Below are 14,306 nucleotides of genomic sequence, written 5' to 3'. Positions count from 1 at the left end.
TGTGCCTGTCCATGCTGTGCCCTACGCCTGCTCTAGCAAGCCAGTCGGAGATACAGGGGTATTTTTTTTTTTAAGATTTTATTTATTTATTTGAGAAAGAGAGAGCATGAGCAGAGGCAGAGGGAGAGGCAGAGGCAGGACCCCCGCTGGGCAGAGAGCCACTCAGGACTCCATCCCAGGACCTGGGGACCATGACCTGAACAGAGAGACAGATGCTTAACCGACTGAGCCACTCAGGCACCCCAGGGGTATTTTTTTTTTTTTTAAGTCCTTTTGGAGCTTTGCTGGTCCCAATCTCCTGCCTGACATTGACCCAGCCCCGAGGGGGCTGCCCTAGGGGATCCAGGGACCCACGACAGGGATTTGGGGTCAGGACAAAGCCCACTCCTTGGCATCATCTCCCAGGATCTGCTTCTCGGCCCAGCCTCACTCTGCCCGGCCAGCTGGAACTTTCCACAAGCCTTCCAACCTGTGTTGGGGGTGGGGGTGGGGGAGTCGTGCCTTCAAGCCAGTGCACCTGCTGGTGGCTCTAACCTCCTCTTGCTGGGCAGTCTAGGTGGCCCCCATGCACCATTTGCACAGTTTAATATCTGTGTCCAGGACCAGCCACACAATTAGCCAGAGTCCAGCTCAAAATGAAAATGCGAGGCCCCTTGTTTAAAATCAATTGACAATTTCCAGATGACACCAGAAGACCATTAAACAGGGTACAGGACGCTTCTCCTGTGGGGGTCACACATCTGGGAAGCCAGCCCCCTCTGTATCTCCCTCACCAAGACAGGGGCTCCCTGAGGTAGGAATACTGTCTCTCTTGTTCGTAGAGCCTGGTATGCTGTAGATGCTCAATTAACGTGTTCTGGGAAGGAAGGAAGGAAGGAAGGAAGGAAGGAAGGAAGGAAAAACAGGGGAGCTGAGGAGTGGCAGAGTTTATCAGCCATAGCCACCTGTGCACTGGGGCTACAGCCCTGCTCTCTGGGCTGGAGAAAATCTGAGCCAGCTTCCAGGAGGAGGAAAAAGCTCAGCCTCGGAAGAGGCGGCTGCCCTGTGTGCTCTTGGGACACCTGCCTGTGCTTTCCCCTATCAACGCACTTAATCACTGGTTTCTTCCCTGAAGCTCAGCTGTGTGACCCTGGGAGAGTGGCTTACCCTCTCTGTGCCTTGGTTTCTTTATCTGTAATATTGGGCTGGGGCAATGCCACGCTCGTCATAGAGCAGTGCCTTCCTTCCTGGGTAAGTAGGCTTTAAAACTGGCAGTCCTGGGCGCCTGGGTGGCTCAGTGGGTTAAATCCTCTGCCTTTAGCTCAGGTCATGATCCCAGGGTCCCGGGTCCGAGCCCCACATCGGGCTCCCTGCTCAGCGGGGAGTCTGTTTCCTCCTCTCTCTCTCTCTCTGCCTGCCTCTCTGTCTACTTGTGATCTCTGGCAAATAAATAAATAAAATCTTTAAAAAAAAATTAAAAAATAAAACTGGCAGTCTTTAGATCCCATCAGCTTGTGGTACAAGCTCAGTAATGTCCGTCATGATTCCTCTGGGATTCCTAGCCGCATGCTCAGCTCATGTAGATTCCTGCTCACCCTAGTTAATATTACAGAATGGCTGTGGCTGTTAGAAGTCACCCACGAGCCTGAGACGACCCAAGAAGGCATCGTTCCCTGGAGAACACAGTCTGGGTGCTCAAGGTGGCTGGAAAGTGCCTGGGCTGACAGGTTCCTGTAGGAAGATACTTTTGGGGGATTTGCCAGGGCGCTGCAGCCAAGAGAGCTGGAAGTCTGCCCAGAGCCCAGTGGGGGGCTCCCTGGGAGCTTGGGGGTGTCACCGCAGTCCCCAGAGCTGCCAGGTGCAGACAATAAACCAGGGAAATCCTGGTGGGTGAGTCATTAGTGGTCCCCAAGGCCCCATGATGGGAGATGGTAGGCAGGCAGCTCCTGGCTACAACTTCTGGGGTCTCAGTGTCACCAGGGTCTCATTCACCATTCTGGAACCATTCTGGGTTCCAGAGCCCAGCCTGGCAGGTCCAATCCCTGCTTCCAGGGACTGGACTCTGCCCAGCACCCAGCACCGGTCCCAGTGGGTCCCTGAGGCACAATGATCACCACCAGGGTCACCCCTGCTTCTTGAGGCTGTTTATTGGGGATGTCGAGGCTTACACAGGGCTGCTTGGAGGCGGCAGCATACACAGTCTCTGTGGAGGGCTTTGATGGCCTTCCACAGGAGCCCCTGGAAGGTGCAGACCATCTGTCACTTAGGACATATTTAGAAGAGAATGACAAAGGGACCCAAAGAGGCAGAAATGTTGGGGAGGGGAGGACACAGGCGGTGGATTTGGATAATGGCAGACAAAGGCAGAGGGACGGGGAGGAGGAGTGGGCAGCCCCTCTTGGCTGGGGGACACCAGCCTGTTCCTCTCTCTAGTCAACAGCCCTCCTGAGCCCCTTGCTCCAAATCCCCCAGGCAGCTGGGCTGCAAAAAAACGGTGCCAGTCACCAACCCCCTACCCTCACTTCCTGTTCCTCTGTCCAGGTCTCACCACGCCCCCACCTCCTGGCCTTGAGAGCCCAGATGTATCCCCGCCCATGCCGGAGGCAGTGGCTCAGGTCCCCTGTTCTGTGCTCCCAAAGCCCCAGGCCTCACACCATAGCACATGACACTCTGTCCTGGGATTGCCCCGTTGAGTCCCTGTCCCCCACCAGACGGTGGCCCCCTGGGAGCGGAGGTGGTCATTCTGGTGCCTGCTTGTGTGCCTCAGGCCCAGCATGTGCACAGCACAGGGTAGCTGCTGCCGCACAAGGAAAGTGGGCGAGTCGGTGAGGCAGCTTCTGCCCCCAGAGCTCCAACCCCCACCCCTGCGCCAAAGAAATCTCTCTCTCCCTGACTTTGCCCTGGTTCGCCCCATGCCCCTTGTGCTGGAGTATGGACCCAGGAAGGAAGGGTCCTCGAGATCGCCCCATTTTGCCCCCCGGGGGATGGGGGAGGAGGGAGCCCAGCCAGCACAGCTGTATGTTGGGGTCAGTCTCCAGACCCCCACTCTTAATCTGTGTGACCTTGAGATAGAACTTAACCTCTACGGGCTTTGGTTTCCCTCGACAACAAATGGTGATACTAAGAGTAGCTTATGAGAAGAGCTGGAAAGGCTGAATGCTGGGGTGGGACACAGGGGGACCTAGTCTCAGCTCCAGCTCCCATGTCTGTGCCAGCGTGGGCAAATCTCCCTAACTTCTCTGGGCTTTGGAGTCCAGATCAGCAAGCAGGGCTCCGGAGAAGCTCTCCGGTGGAAGGAGTGGTGATTTTCTTGCCTCTCCATCACTTCCTTTTGCCCTGGGTAGGAAGTCATTCCTCCCTCCCTGTCCGGCACCAGCCAGACCCAGCCCCCACTACCCACACGGACCTGACCCAGGTCTCCACAGGGCCCAGGGCGGGGTCAGTGCTTCAGGGAAGGAGTGGGACCCAGGGATACGAATGCTCAGGGTGGAGACAGGAGCAGAAGAGCTGGGGTGGGCAGGGGTAGGGGGAGTACACCTGTCATGCCGCACCCCCTCATAGGGGGACGTTGGGGGTGAGGTGGGGTAGCGGAGGTTATGGGGGAACAGAAGCCACCAAGAAGTCACCACAACCACTTTCCTGGCCTTCCCGACAGGCTGACATGCTGTTGCCTGGAGCCCAGGAGGGGCTGGCCACCTGCCAGCCCTGAGTGGAAATGTACCAGTAAAAAAACGGCCCCATTGGGACCCCTGGGGAGAGGACCCCGGGTGCTGTCAGGGAGGAGTGACAGCCTGAGAACCTGGGGACCGCTGGAAAGGGGTCCGTCCCCATGCAGCACTCCCTCCCACCTTCCTTGGTGCTCACCCATGTTCAAGGACCCTCGGTAGGCCCAGGGGCATGGCTGACCGACAGCCTCCGGGAAGACGACGGACAGGGAACGCGGGAGCGGGGGGCGCTGGGAGGGTACATGACTGTGCTTCCAGCTGTGCGCGCTGTGGGTCCCTGTGTGCGTGTGCGGCGTCTCTGGGCGGTGTGTTTCTCTGGGGTCTGTACAGTGTGTCTGATGGTGTGTGTGTCTCCGATGTCGCCCCCCCCACCCCCACCCCCACCCCCCACCACGCGGGCGGCACGCGGGCCTCGATTTCCAGGCTCGTCGATCGCCGCTCAGTAGTTTTTGGCTTAACGGCAACAAAAAGCAGCGAGGAGAAGTTGGGGGGTGGGGAGCGTGGCTGTCCCCCCAGGCCCGCCGCGAGCCCGGGGCAGGTGGAAGGCGGCGGCGCGGGTCTGCGTCGGGAGGAGGGCGCCGGCGGGAGACGGGAGCGCGGCGCGAGGGGAAAAGTTTTCGACCCCGGAGCTGGAGGCTGAGAAGTTTCCGCCGCGCCGGGCGGCGCCAAAGCCAGGCCAACACTGCCCCCGCGTGGGCGCGTGGCGGCGCTGCAGCGGGCGGCGGGGCGAGGGCTCGCTGCGGCCCTTGGGGAGAAACTGAGTCTGGGAGACGGCGAGGCGGGCGGCGCAAGGTCACCCGGGGTGGGTGCGCGGCCGAATACGGCCTCCTCTGAACCCCGCAGACTCTCCAGGAAATTGAAATACTAGGGCGGGGTGGGGGGTAGTGAAAGCGCAGAAAAAGGGGTGGTGGCCCTCCCTGGGATCAAAACCCCAGCCAGTCCCTCCGGGAAGGGGCGTTGGAGCGCTGCCCCTGTCCCATCCCCCACAGACTTTCTCCAGACTGCCTAGATCTGTGGCCTTTCTTCTGGAGGCAGAGCACCTCTGCAGAAACAAATCGTCCCCCATTCACTATCCTCCTGGCCCTAAGATTCCCACTGCCTTGCCCCTGCCCAGTACCCTCCCGCCCCCCCATCTCATTCTTTCATTCCGCCTGGTGCCTGGCTGTGGATTCCATGGCCGTTTCGTCACTGGCCAAGAGGTGGCGATAAAGACCCGGATCCTCGGTGTGCCGAGGGGTTGGGGCCAAAGCGTTGCTTGGACAGAGGGGAGGGGGGCTTCAACTTTGTCCAGGACATTGGAAGCCAGTTGTGGGGCTGGCCATGCTGGGTCAGTGCAGCGATCAGATCAACGCCACCTGGTCTTTTGTCGCCTCCCCATGTGATTTTGAACACTGCCCACCCTTCCATCTGCCACCACTAGGAGAGAAACATCTGGTCCCCACCCACCCTGGATGCTTGCCCTCCAGGGACCTGGGGAATGCAGAAGACAAAAGGTCGTCCAGCCCGTTGGAGTCTGCACACTCTCATCCCACGGCAGAAGTCAGCAAGTAGGCTTTGGTTCCAGTCAAAGAGGGAAGCTGGGGCCTGGGCTCAGGACAGGCGCCTGTTACAGGTGTGGCTTGATCAAGGTTGACAAAGGCTTGGTCCCAAGTTCAAAGTGTATGGCAGGGCCTCCCCGCTTCCAGAAGAGGGGTTCGCCTAGAACAAGCCCTGGTCCCTGATGATGGGCTGCCCCCAACCCTCAGCCTCATCCCAGCCATGACTTTGCCCTCTCCCTCTCCTTGGCCCAGGACCCCTGGAGACCAGTAACCTGGCAGCCAGAGAGGCTTGTGGGGTGAGACATGGTAGCAGGTCCCAGCCATCTGGAATGCATGTTTATTTGGGGGGTGAGAAAGGCTTCTCTTCACCCCCTGGCCCGTGTCCATGCACGGGCCTGGGCTCCAGTAGCCATTCACCGGGGAGACCCCTGCGGCGTTGTGGAAGGCAGGAGGAGCTGGTAGCCCTTAGGGCAGCTTGGCTTCAGGACTGGGTGCAGCTCCAAGCTGGGCGGGAAGGATTCCTAGAGAGACCAGGAGGACCTGCTGATGCCAGATGCTGTGGGGCTGGCTAGGGGAGGGGTTGCGGGGTCTGGGCCGGAAACAAGTCTCCCTGGGCCCTGGGGTGGGGGTGCGGATTCTATACCCCAGTCCAAGGGGGCAGGCACTGGAGTCAGCCCCACTGTACACACGAGGGGATGCAAACCCCCAAAAGACCCCAGTGCTTGCAAGGATGGGGCTGGGAATCCGGACCCAGCTCAGCGCGAGAGCCCAGCCCTTAGCCACGTGCAGGGAGGCTTCATCTGGTAGCCCGCCGCCCCATTGCGCAGGGGTTCTCTGGGCGGCTGGCTGCTAGCAGGTGCTCACCAGCGTCTGGCCCCAGGAGCAGGGTGATGGCCCCCCAGCCCCAGGATGTCATCCGTGTCCTGCCAGGTTGGGAGGTCACCTCGCAGCCTCCGTGTGGTGGCCCTGGGGATGCTGGGCAGGCTGTGTTTCATGGAGGCATCCTCAGGGAGGTGACCCGGTGGCTCCTGGGTGGACCTGCGGGGGACAGGAGCCTGTGAGCAGCATGGCCCCTGAATCCCCTGTCCACCCAAGGCTGGCAGGGCCCTCAAGCCTGCGACCCTTCGCCTGCCCACTGCTGGATGGGGTCATCTACAGGATGAGGAGGGGTGCCTGGCAGTGCCTCTGAATCCTGTCCCCTTCCCCAAAGCCTCACAGGCCGGGGCGGTCCCAGCTGAACGAGACGTTGGCCATGGCCTCCTCCTTGGAGCTGCGCACGGGGTTTTGGGCAAACTCTCCGGTCATCTCCGGACGCTCCCGAGCACCCGTTCCGATGCTGACCGGGGAGCTAGCCCATGCTCGGCGGTACCCTGCCGGACTGGAGGAGAGAGGGCTCCAGTGAGATCTCTACCTTGTGGGGGAGTGGGGGGGTGGGCGCCAGCACCCCCACTCTCCCCTCCTCCCTCTCCGGCAGGCAAGGCCGGGCAGAACCCTGTCTCCATGGCAACCCAAGGCTCCCCAGTGCCTGATGGCTGCCTCCAGAGAAGGCTCAGGTTTTAAAACTATCTTGCGTGACTGTTTCTGCCTTTATTAGCCAAACTGTGCCCCCCAGCCCCCGCCACATACCCACTCCTGCTGTAGCCCCAATGGGCCTCCTTTCCCATAGTGGGAAGGCCAGTCAGGCCACTGTGGAAATCCAGAGACAATGGTGAGATCCTGCAGGGGTTGGGGGCTAGGAATCTCTCCTGCCCGATCGGCTGCCTTCCTGGCTGGCCAGGGACCCCAAACTCCCCCATGGCTGCCTCAGGATGGAAAGGGCTGGGGAGGGGTCAGCCAAGAGCCCCGCTCTGGGGCCCTGGGACGTGAGCACAGCTCCTGTGGCCACTGGCCCACATGGAGGCTTCTCTCCTGAGCTAGCCAGCTGCCATTCCCATGGAACGGTCTCCCCCTGGGGGCCCCCAGGTCTCTCTCCTCGGCAGCTGTGTCACCTGCTTTCAGAAGCCTTGGCTTGCCTGTCAAACCACAAGCCGCGGGACAAAACTGCAGCTTCTATCTCCAACTTCCTATGACCCTCAGGGGCCCAGGGAGGGTCCCTCCTGAATCAGCAAAGATCCTGGATCTTAGGGCTTTACCCACAACTAGGCTCTGGAGCAGCCACGTTTCCTGAAACTGCACACAGTAGTTGGTCAATAAACAGATGGAAGCTCTTAGAAGCCCTGGGGCTGCCAGTTCCCGAGAAGTGAAGAGGCCAGGCTGATGGAGAAAGGGGCGGGGCGGGGGGGGGATTGGTAAAGGTTATACCAGAGCAAGGACACGCATTCTTCCCACCTGCTTCTTGACACCCACTTCAGAAAACACTGGAAACTGTGCCAAGCAGACACCACCACATCCAATCCCCAAGGAGCCGAGGGCAAAGTTGCATCTCAGAACCAGGGCCTGGTGGTTCCTAGCTTCTTTGCTGGACCAGCCAGTGCCAGCCTCCCCCAGAGAGAAGGTCTGATCTTCTGGACCTTTCTGGGCATCTCCTCAGCAGGGCAGGCCTTCGAGTATATGGGAAGACGCTTTAGGTGACTTGCCACCTTCTTCAGCCTCCATAGGCCACGGAGGGGGCCAGACGTGGGAGACGGGAGGCTGTGCGTGCCTGTTCTAAGGCGGGCGGATCTGGCGCTTGGGAACCAGTGGCAGCGAGAAGGCCTTCGGGGGTGGCCAGGCCTGGGCAGCCATTGTGGCCTCCACGGTGACTGCTCCCTGGTGCCACCCACGCTGGGACACTGCTGCAGGACCTCGGACCCCTCTATTTGGTCTTTGAGACCCTCCTGATACTCTGGAGAAGGCAGCTTGAGTGCCGTCTGGGCAAGGTCAGTGAATTCCTGGCCTCTGGAGGCCGGCCCTGACTCCTGGGACCCAGGGCCGAAGCATCTGCTCTCTGGACTCCAGGCTGGAACTTTCTGGAGGCCCGAGGCTCCCCGCGCTGTCCCCTTACCTGCACAGCTGCGCTCCCAGTAGCGGAGCGCTGTGTCCCGCAGGGTCTCGTCAGCGAATCGCACTCGGAAGGGGCAAAACCGCTTACGTTGCCCTGAGCTCTGCCCTGAGGAGCTGTGGGAGAGCACGGCCTTGAGCCTGGGGGCCTGCGCACCGTGGGGCCTGCTGAGAGCGGCAGAGGGGCAGGGGAGGGTCAGGACCTGAGCCCCTAGGCCCACACCCCAGCCCTGCAACACATACCCATGGGACCAGAGCTAGCTGTGTATCCTGACACCCAGAGTAGCTTGCCTTTTTTGGGGAGTACTGCCTGCCGGCCGGGCCATGAAACACACATGAACCATGCCTCAGCCTAGGACATGCCCACAACCCTGGGAAACATGAACATTAGTCCCATTTTATAGAGGAGCAAATCGCGACACAGAGACGTTTTGCAACTTGCCCAAGGTCACACAGTTTCTTTATCTGTAAGCTGGGCATCACCCTTGTGCCCGCCACACAGGGTGGCGAGATGAACCGGATGCCATAACACTGCACCCAGGCTGTGGGCTGCCCAGGGTAAGCATCTGTAACTTCAAACTGTTCTTATAACCATCAGTCTCAGCTGCACCTCCTCCCAGGCATGTGAACTTGGGGAGACCACACGAGTCCTTCAGGTCGCAGTTTTCCCCTTTCAGCCATATATGATAGAGTGTAGGCGTGATAATAGCTCCCTGATAAAAGTTTGGTAGGTATGAAATAACTTACGGGAGGCATCTTGTGCAAGGACTGGCCTGGGGCCCGCCCTCCGTAAAGGGCATACTGTTGTCGTTACATTTATTAAGTTCAGCCTCAAGGGCAAGGCTGCAAGAGGGCCTTCTTGATCCAGGCCCTGGCTCTGTTATTCAGAAATGCCACGTTCCACCTTAAGGACACACATATTGATGTATCCTTGCATCCATTTCTCGGACTACATCTTTATGTCTGTGTGGGCACGTAAGGGACGCTTTCATCCGCCCGCAAAAGAGCCAGGCAGCTGGGAGGCGTCCCAGATGGCTACAGGCTATGGGAGCTAGGGATCCAACACTTGTCTGCTTATCAGCGTCTGGTCTGTGCTGGCCTCAGGGCCAGACACAGGTGCACCCCAGCTCTGCCCAGGGGACTGAAATCTCAGTTCTGCTATCAGAGGCTACCGGAGCCTATTCCAATGTAGCCTGGTGCCCCTCCCTCAGGGCCTACCAGGGGATCTTGCCCACCATGGGGTACTCGAGTATTAGTTCTTAAATGTGAAACACCATGACTCTGTCCACCCCCGCTGTTTGTCATATTTGAGCTAATGAGTTCCATACTTTTATTTATTCTTGTGAGACGTAGTCTGTCAATTTGATTGATTTAAAGTTCCTGGCTTGGCAAATGTGTTTCACTTCTGGCACCCTCTCTGAGCCATCGGTGGTGTCTGCCTGGAGCTCTGTGTCAGGGAGGGTTCAAGGCCCAGTGGGGGGGACAATGCCAGGATCAAATATCAGCCATGGGTCCAGAAGGACGAGGGATGGCAAGTATGTCTTGTGTTTACTCTCTTTGGTTTTTAAACTCATGGGCAACGCTCTTCACCGTTCACCTCAGTTTAACCCTGTTAATGCCGGAGGAGTTTTTTCTGCATTCTTTTCCCCCTTCACTAGAGCTATGGCACTGAGGCCCCGGAAGCTCTAATGCCCAGGCTCTTCTACCTCCATCCCTTATCTTATTCCCTCCAACATTTTTTTTTTTTAATTTCTTTTCAGCGTAACAGAATTCATTGTTTTTTTTGCACCACATCCAGTGCTCCATGCGCTGCGTGCCCTCCCTAATACCCACCATCTGGCTCCCCCAACCTCCCACCCCCCGCCCCTTCAAAACCCTCAGGTTGTTTTTCAGAGTCCATAATCTCTCAAGGTTCATCTCCCCCTTATTTCCTCCAATTTCTGACTTGTAACAAAACCTATTAAAAGCTAGAGGAAGAAACGGACAAATGAATGGTGGGATGGGTAAAAGGAGGGAAGACTGGGTGGGTGGTAGGATGGATGGGTGGATGAGTGCCTCTGTATATAGACTCAGAGATGGTTTCATGACAAAATTATAGACAGGACCCTGGATTTACAAGTGCATGGAAGGATCTGTAGATGACCGATCATTGGCTTCATGGATAGATGGGTAGAATCATCGAAGTTTGTGATGAGAAGGATGACTGGCTAGATGGATGGATGGATGGATGGATGGATGGATGGAGAGACCCATGGATGGGTTGTAGAAGACCTGGTTCCCAGAGAAGATGTATGCGAGCATGGATAGGTGAATGGGAGCAGGAATAGCTGAAGGGATTCACGGCCGGACTCTGAATATGTTGGCAGAAGACCTGATGAATGAGAGGATGGGTTCATAGATGTTGATGGATAATCCTTGGCTAAATTGGGAGGAGACCTACTCTGGGACAGATCTATGTATCGATAGGTAAGTGGATAGATGGATGGATGGATGGATGGACGGATGGACAGATGGATGGGTGGGTTCATGAATGTATTATGAATAGTTTGTCAGAAGACCTGATTCATGGATGGACACATAGACGGATGTACAGGTGGACAGATGGGTTAATTCATAGTTGAACGACAAGAGGAAAGAAAAGAAGAGATGCTCTTTCTCCCCATTCCCCTACCGCCAATCTCCTGTAACTCACTGGTTGGCCTTCTTGAGGGTGAATTGTGAGGGATCTCTCCTCAGGGTCCCCAGGGCAGGTATTTGATGGAGCAAAATCTTCTTAAGACTATTCTGGACGTACGATGACTGGCCCCTTGAAGACAAACAAGCCACACCTGGCATGAGTAGTCAGCGTCCGCCATCCTCAGAGCACTGTTGGCAACCCTGTTCCCACCAACGAGTACCTGACACTTACCGCAGGTCTGGAAGGAACTGACAATGGGGACACTGGGGGGCATGGTGGCTGTGGTCTGACACACTCCTTTTTGGTCGTGATGCCCAGGATTCTGGGAGCCAGGAGGAGGTGGAAATAGCTATAGGCCTTGGCTTGGGGACAGTCCTTACTAGGCTATTCCTAGTTATAGGGCCTTGGGCCTCAGTTTCCTCAACTGTACAACAGGGGCAATGGCCGACCCATCCTCAAGGGACTGTGCCAGACCTTCTCCTCCCCACTAACAGTAGCTCCACCCATCCCGGAAACGACTCCGCCCCACGCCTGCCCCGCCCCTGCCCCGCCCCCTGGGGAGTCCTGGAGAGGCCTCACTCGGCGGCCGGGGTTCCGCGCACTCTGCCCCCAGGTGGTGGAGGAACTCCCGGAACCTGCTGGGGAGAAGCTCTCCTAGGAGGGCGCGCAGGGAGTCCGGGGCCTCCCTGGCCGCGCCCCTGCGGGGATCCTCGCGCTCTCCAGGCCCCCGGCGCCGGGGCGCGAGTTCCCGGGACGCACGGGCCAGGGGCAGGGGCGGCAGCAGGAGCGACCGCAGCCTTGTCCGGTTCTGCGCCCCCCGCTGGGCCAGGGTGGGCGGGGCGGGTAGACGCGGCGAGGGGTGCCGCACGTCTGGGTGCGAGGACCCGCTCGGCCACCACGCGCCGCCGCCCTCCGAGGCCCTCAAGCCGCCGGGGGACCCCGCGCCGAGGACGGAGCGGAGCTGGGGCAGGGGCAGCCGGGGCAGCAGCGGGTCTCTCCTTCGGCGAGCGCCGTCGCCGGGGAGCCCCTGGGGCTCCACCTGCTGGGCCCCGGGGTTGGGGGGACGCCGGGGCATGTGTGGCCCCGCGCTCAGCTCAGGGCATCCTCACGCCAGTTGGGGGTGACGGGGGTGCCGTGCGACCTGAAGACGAGGGAATAGGCCAGCCCCCAGGCCATAGTGCCTGGAGGGAGGTCCTTGTAGTTTGGGGGGGTAACACCACTGTCTCGTCTGGCAGCCAGTGGCTTCAGGCCAGAGCTCGCCCAGCCTCTGTTTCCTCACCTGCAAAATGGTCACGTAAGAGTACACACCTTTCTGAGTTGCTGTGACGTTTAGGTGAGCCAGCACATGTAAATGGCCTAGAATAGTACGCGGCACGCTGTACGTGTTCAGCAGAGGCTAGCTGCTATTACTATTATTATTTTTTAAAAATTTTTATTATTTAGGGGGCGCCTGGGTGGCTCAGTGGGTTAAGCCGCTGCCTTCGGCTCAGGTCATGATCTCAGGGTCCTGGGATCGAGTCCCGCATCGGGCTCTCTGCTCAGCAGGGAGCCTGCTTCCCTCTCTCTCTCTCTCTCTGCCTGCCTCTCCATCTACTTGTGATTTCTCTCTGTCAAATAAATAAATAAAATCTTAAAAAAAAAAAAATTAAAAAAAAAATTTTTATTATTTAGGATTTAGTCCGAGTCCCACTACTTAGTAGCTTTGCAACCTTGGACAAGCCAACTGACTAACTTCTGTCAGAAGTTAGAATGGGGATAACAGAGCACCTGTAGAATGGGGATAACAGAGCACCTGTCCCTTTGTGACTTAGCCATTGGAGTGTTCAAGTCCTAATAGGCTCTTAGCACTCCCCTGGGAATTAGGAAACCTGGAACCAGTTTGGAAGGAGAGAACTGCCCAGCAGTTGCCCAGTCTGGCTAGGGCCCCTTGGGTGGAGAGCTAGAGCTTGTTGAAAATACGGGTGCCCCAGATTCTGACTCCTTAGGTCTAGGGTGGGGCCAAGACACATATTTTCTTTTTAATATATATATTTTTAAATCTCTACCCCCAATGTGGGGCTCAAACTCACAGCCCTGAGATCAAGAGTGGCAAGCTCTAACCAGAACTACTCAGCCAGGAGCCCCAAGACACATATTTTTAACAAACTTGCCCTTTGGGAGACAGAGCCCCACACCTGCCCCCAGCGTCTGCACGAGAGGGAGCTGTCTTGGAGCCTGCTTTCTCCCTATCACACCCCAATCCCAGACTGTCGTCAGCTCTGAGCTGGCTCCTGGTCTCACACTCACCACAGGGGCCTTCCGGTGGGTCTAGAGAAGGTCCCTTGAGTTTAGAGCCCCCTAACCGGCGGGCTGGTCCTTGGGAGAGCCCATCTTCCCAGGCTGGTCCTGCTGGTGGACACTCCCTGCTGCCTCCTGGGCCTCTTCAGGGTCATTGTGATCCGCCCCTCACGCAAGGCCATGTGAGGAGCGGTGGGCTCTCAGGCCTAGAGACAGAAGGTGGGACTTTGTACTCGGGAAGTCAAGGCTGCACTCACAATGGGGTGGTGGGACACGTGACAAGGGCAGCAGGGCCCAAGCCAAGGGCGGAGGGCCCAGGGGTCCACTGCCCTCTCTGGATCTGGGAGGCCCGGGTGGGTCAAGTTCGGGCTGGGCAACTCTGGAAGTAGAACTTCCTCGGGAAGGCTGGGCAGTAAGAATGCAGCGGGCCTGGAAACTAAGCAAACCAACTTCAAACCCAGGCTCCGCTTCTGTTTGCTATGCAATGCTGGATGAGTTTGTCCATTCTTGGGGCTTCATTCTGTGACTCTTGGCTGGGACAAGGCGGGGGAGAAGCTTGTACGGGGACACTTGAGTAGGGGAGAAGGGTTGTTTGGACCAGCAGTTTTGCTGGCATGGTATCCTGTTACAATCTGAGGAGTCTGCCTGGAGGAGGCATCATAGCTGATATATCCGTTCTCCGCAAGTGCTCCTCAATGAGGGATGGAAGGGCAAACCTCCTTAGGAAGTTAGAATATTGAGTGGGAAAGGTGAACATGTTTTATATTTATTCTTTTTTTTTTTTAAGATTTTTTACTTTTTTATTTGACAGAGATCACAAACAGGCAGAGAGGCAGGCATGGAGGTGGGGGGGCGGGAAGCAAGCTCCCCACTGAGTAGAGAGCTGATGTGGGGCTCGATCCCAGGACCCTAGAATCATGACCTGAGCCGAAAGCAGAGGCTTTAACCCACTGAGCCACCCAGGCGCCCCCATGTTTTATATTTATTCTAAGAAGACGTGAGGTGGTTTTGTTTTGTTTTGTTTTGTTTTTAATGGATGAGAAACACTGGACTAACTAGATGATTTCTGAGGAGGCTTCCAGCTCTTGCCAGCTGCAAACATTTCTTGACCAACTACTGTGTGCAAGGCTT

The 14,306-nt window shown here is 57.6% G+C and overlaps 1 protein-coding gene across 5 annotated transcripts; it reads right to left on the bottom strand.

Moving 5' to 3' along the window:
- Positions 1-5,546: 5,546 nt before the first annotated feature.
- C12H9orf50 (chromosome 12 C9orf50 homolog) lies at positions 5,547-13,364 on the bottom strand. Of its 5 annotated transcripts, none has more exons than XM_059142313.1 (9): positions 13,185-13,364; positions 11,478-12,254; positions 11,130-11,220; positions 10,914-11,027; positions 8,226-8,389; positions 7,375-7,495; positions 6,459-6,620; positions 6,107-6,280; positions 5,547-5,763 (listed from the first exon to the last, which is right to left on the bottom strand). In XM_059142313.1, exons 2-9 carry the CDS (start codon positions 11,971-11,973, stop codon positions 5,724-5,726), a joined length of 1,362 nt encoding a protein of 453 aa, XP_058998296.1. In that variant the 5' UTR covers positions 11,974-12,254; positions 13,185-13,364; the 3' UTR covers positions 5,547-5,723. The 5 variants fall into 5 exon arrangements, with proteins under 5 accessions (XP_058998296.1, XP_058998299.1, XP_058998297.1 ...); XM_059142316.1 differs by having other exon boundaries at positions 6,186-6,280; XM_059142314.1 differs by having other exon boundaries at positions 8,226-8,386.
- Positions 13,365-14,306: the final 942 nt, after the last annotated feature.

Source organism: Mustela lutreola, chromosome 12 (assembly GCF_030435805.1).
Source record: "Mustela lutreola isolate mMusLut2 chromosome 12, mMusLut2.pri, whole genome shotgun sequence".
NCBI classification, from domain to species: domain Eukaryota; kingdom Metazoa; phylum Chordata; class Mammalia; order Carnivora; family Mustelidae; genus Mustela; species Mustela lutreola.
This window is presented reverse-complemented; position numbering and strand designations above follow the sequence as displayed.

Bases quoted from the DNA above. Each gene is read 5' to 3' on its own strand.
- C12H9orf50 (XM_059142313.1), bottom strand. From the start codon at position 11,973: ATGCCCCGGCGTCCCCCCAACCCCGGGGCCCAGCAGGTGGAGCCCCAG. The intron at 7,496-8,225 runs GTAAGGGGACAG...TTTCTCCATCAG, and splicing joins CTGGGAGCGCAGCTGTGCAG to CCTGGCCTCTTCACTTCTCG. The intron at 6,281-6,458 runs GTGAGGCTTTGG...TGTCCCCCGCAG, and splicing joins AGCTGGGACCGCCCCGGCCT to GTCCACCCAGGAGCCACCGG.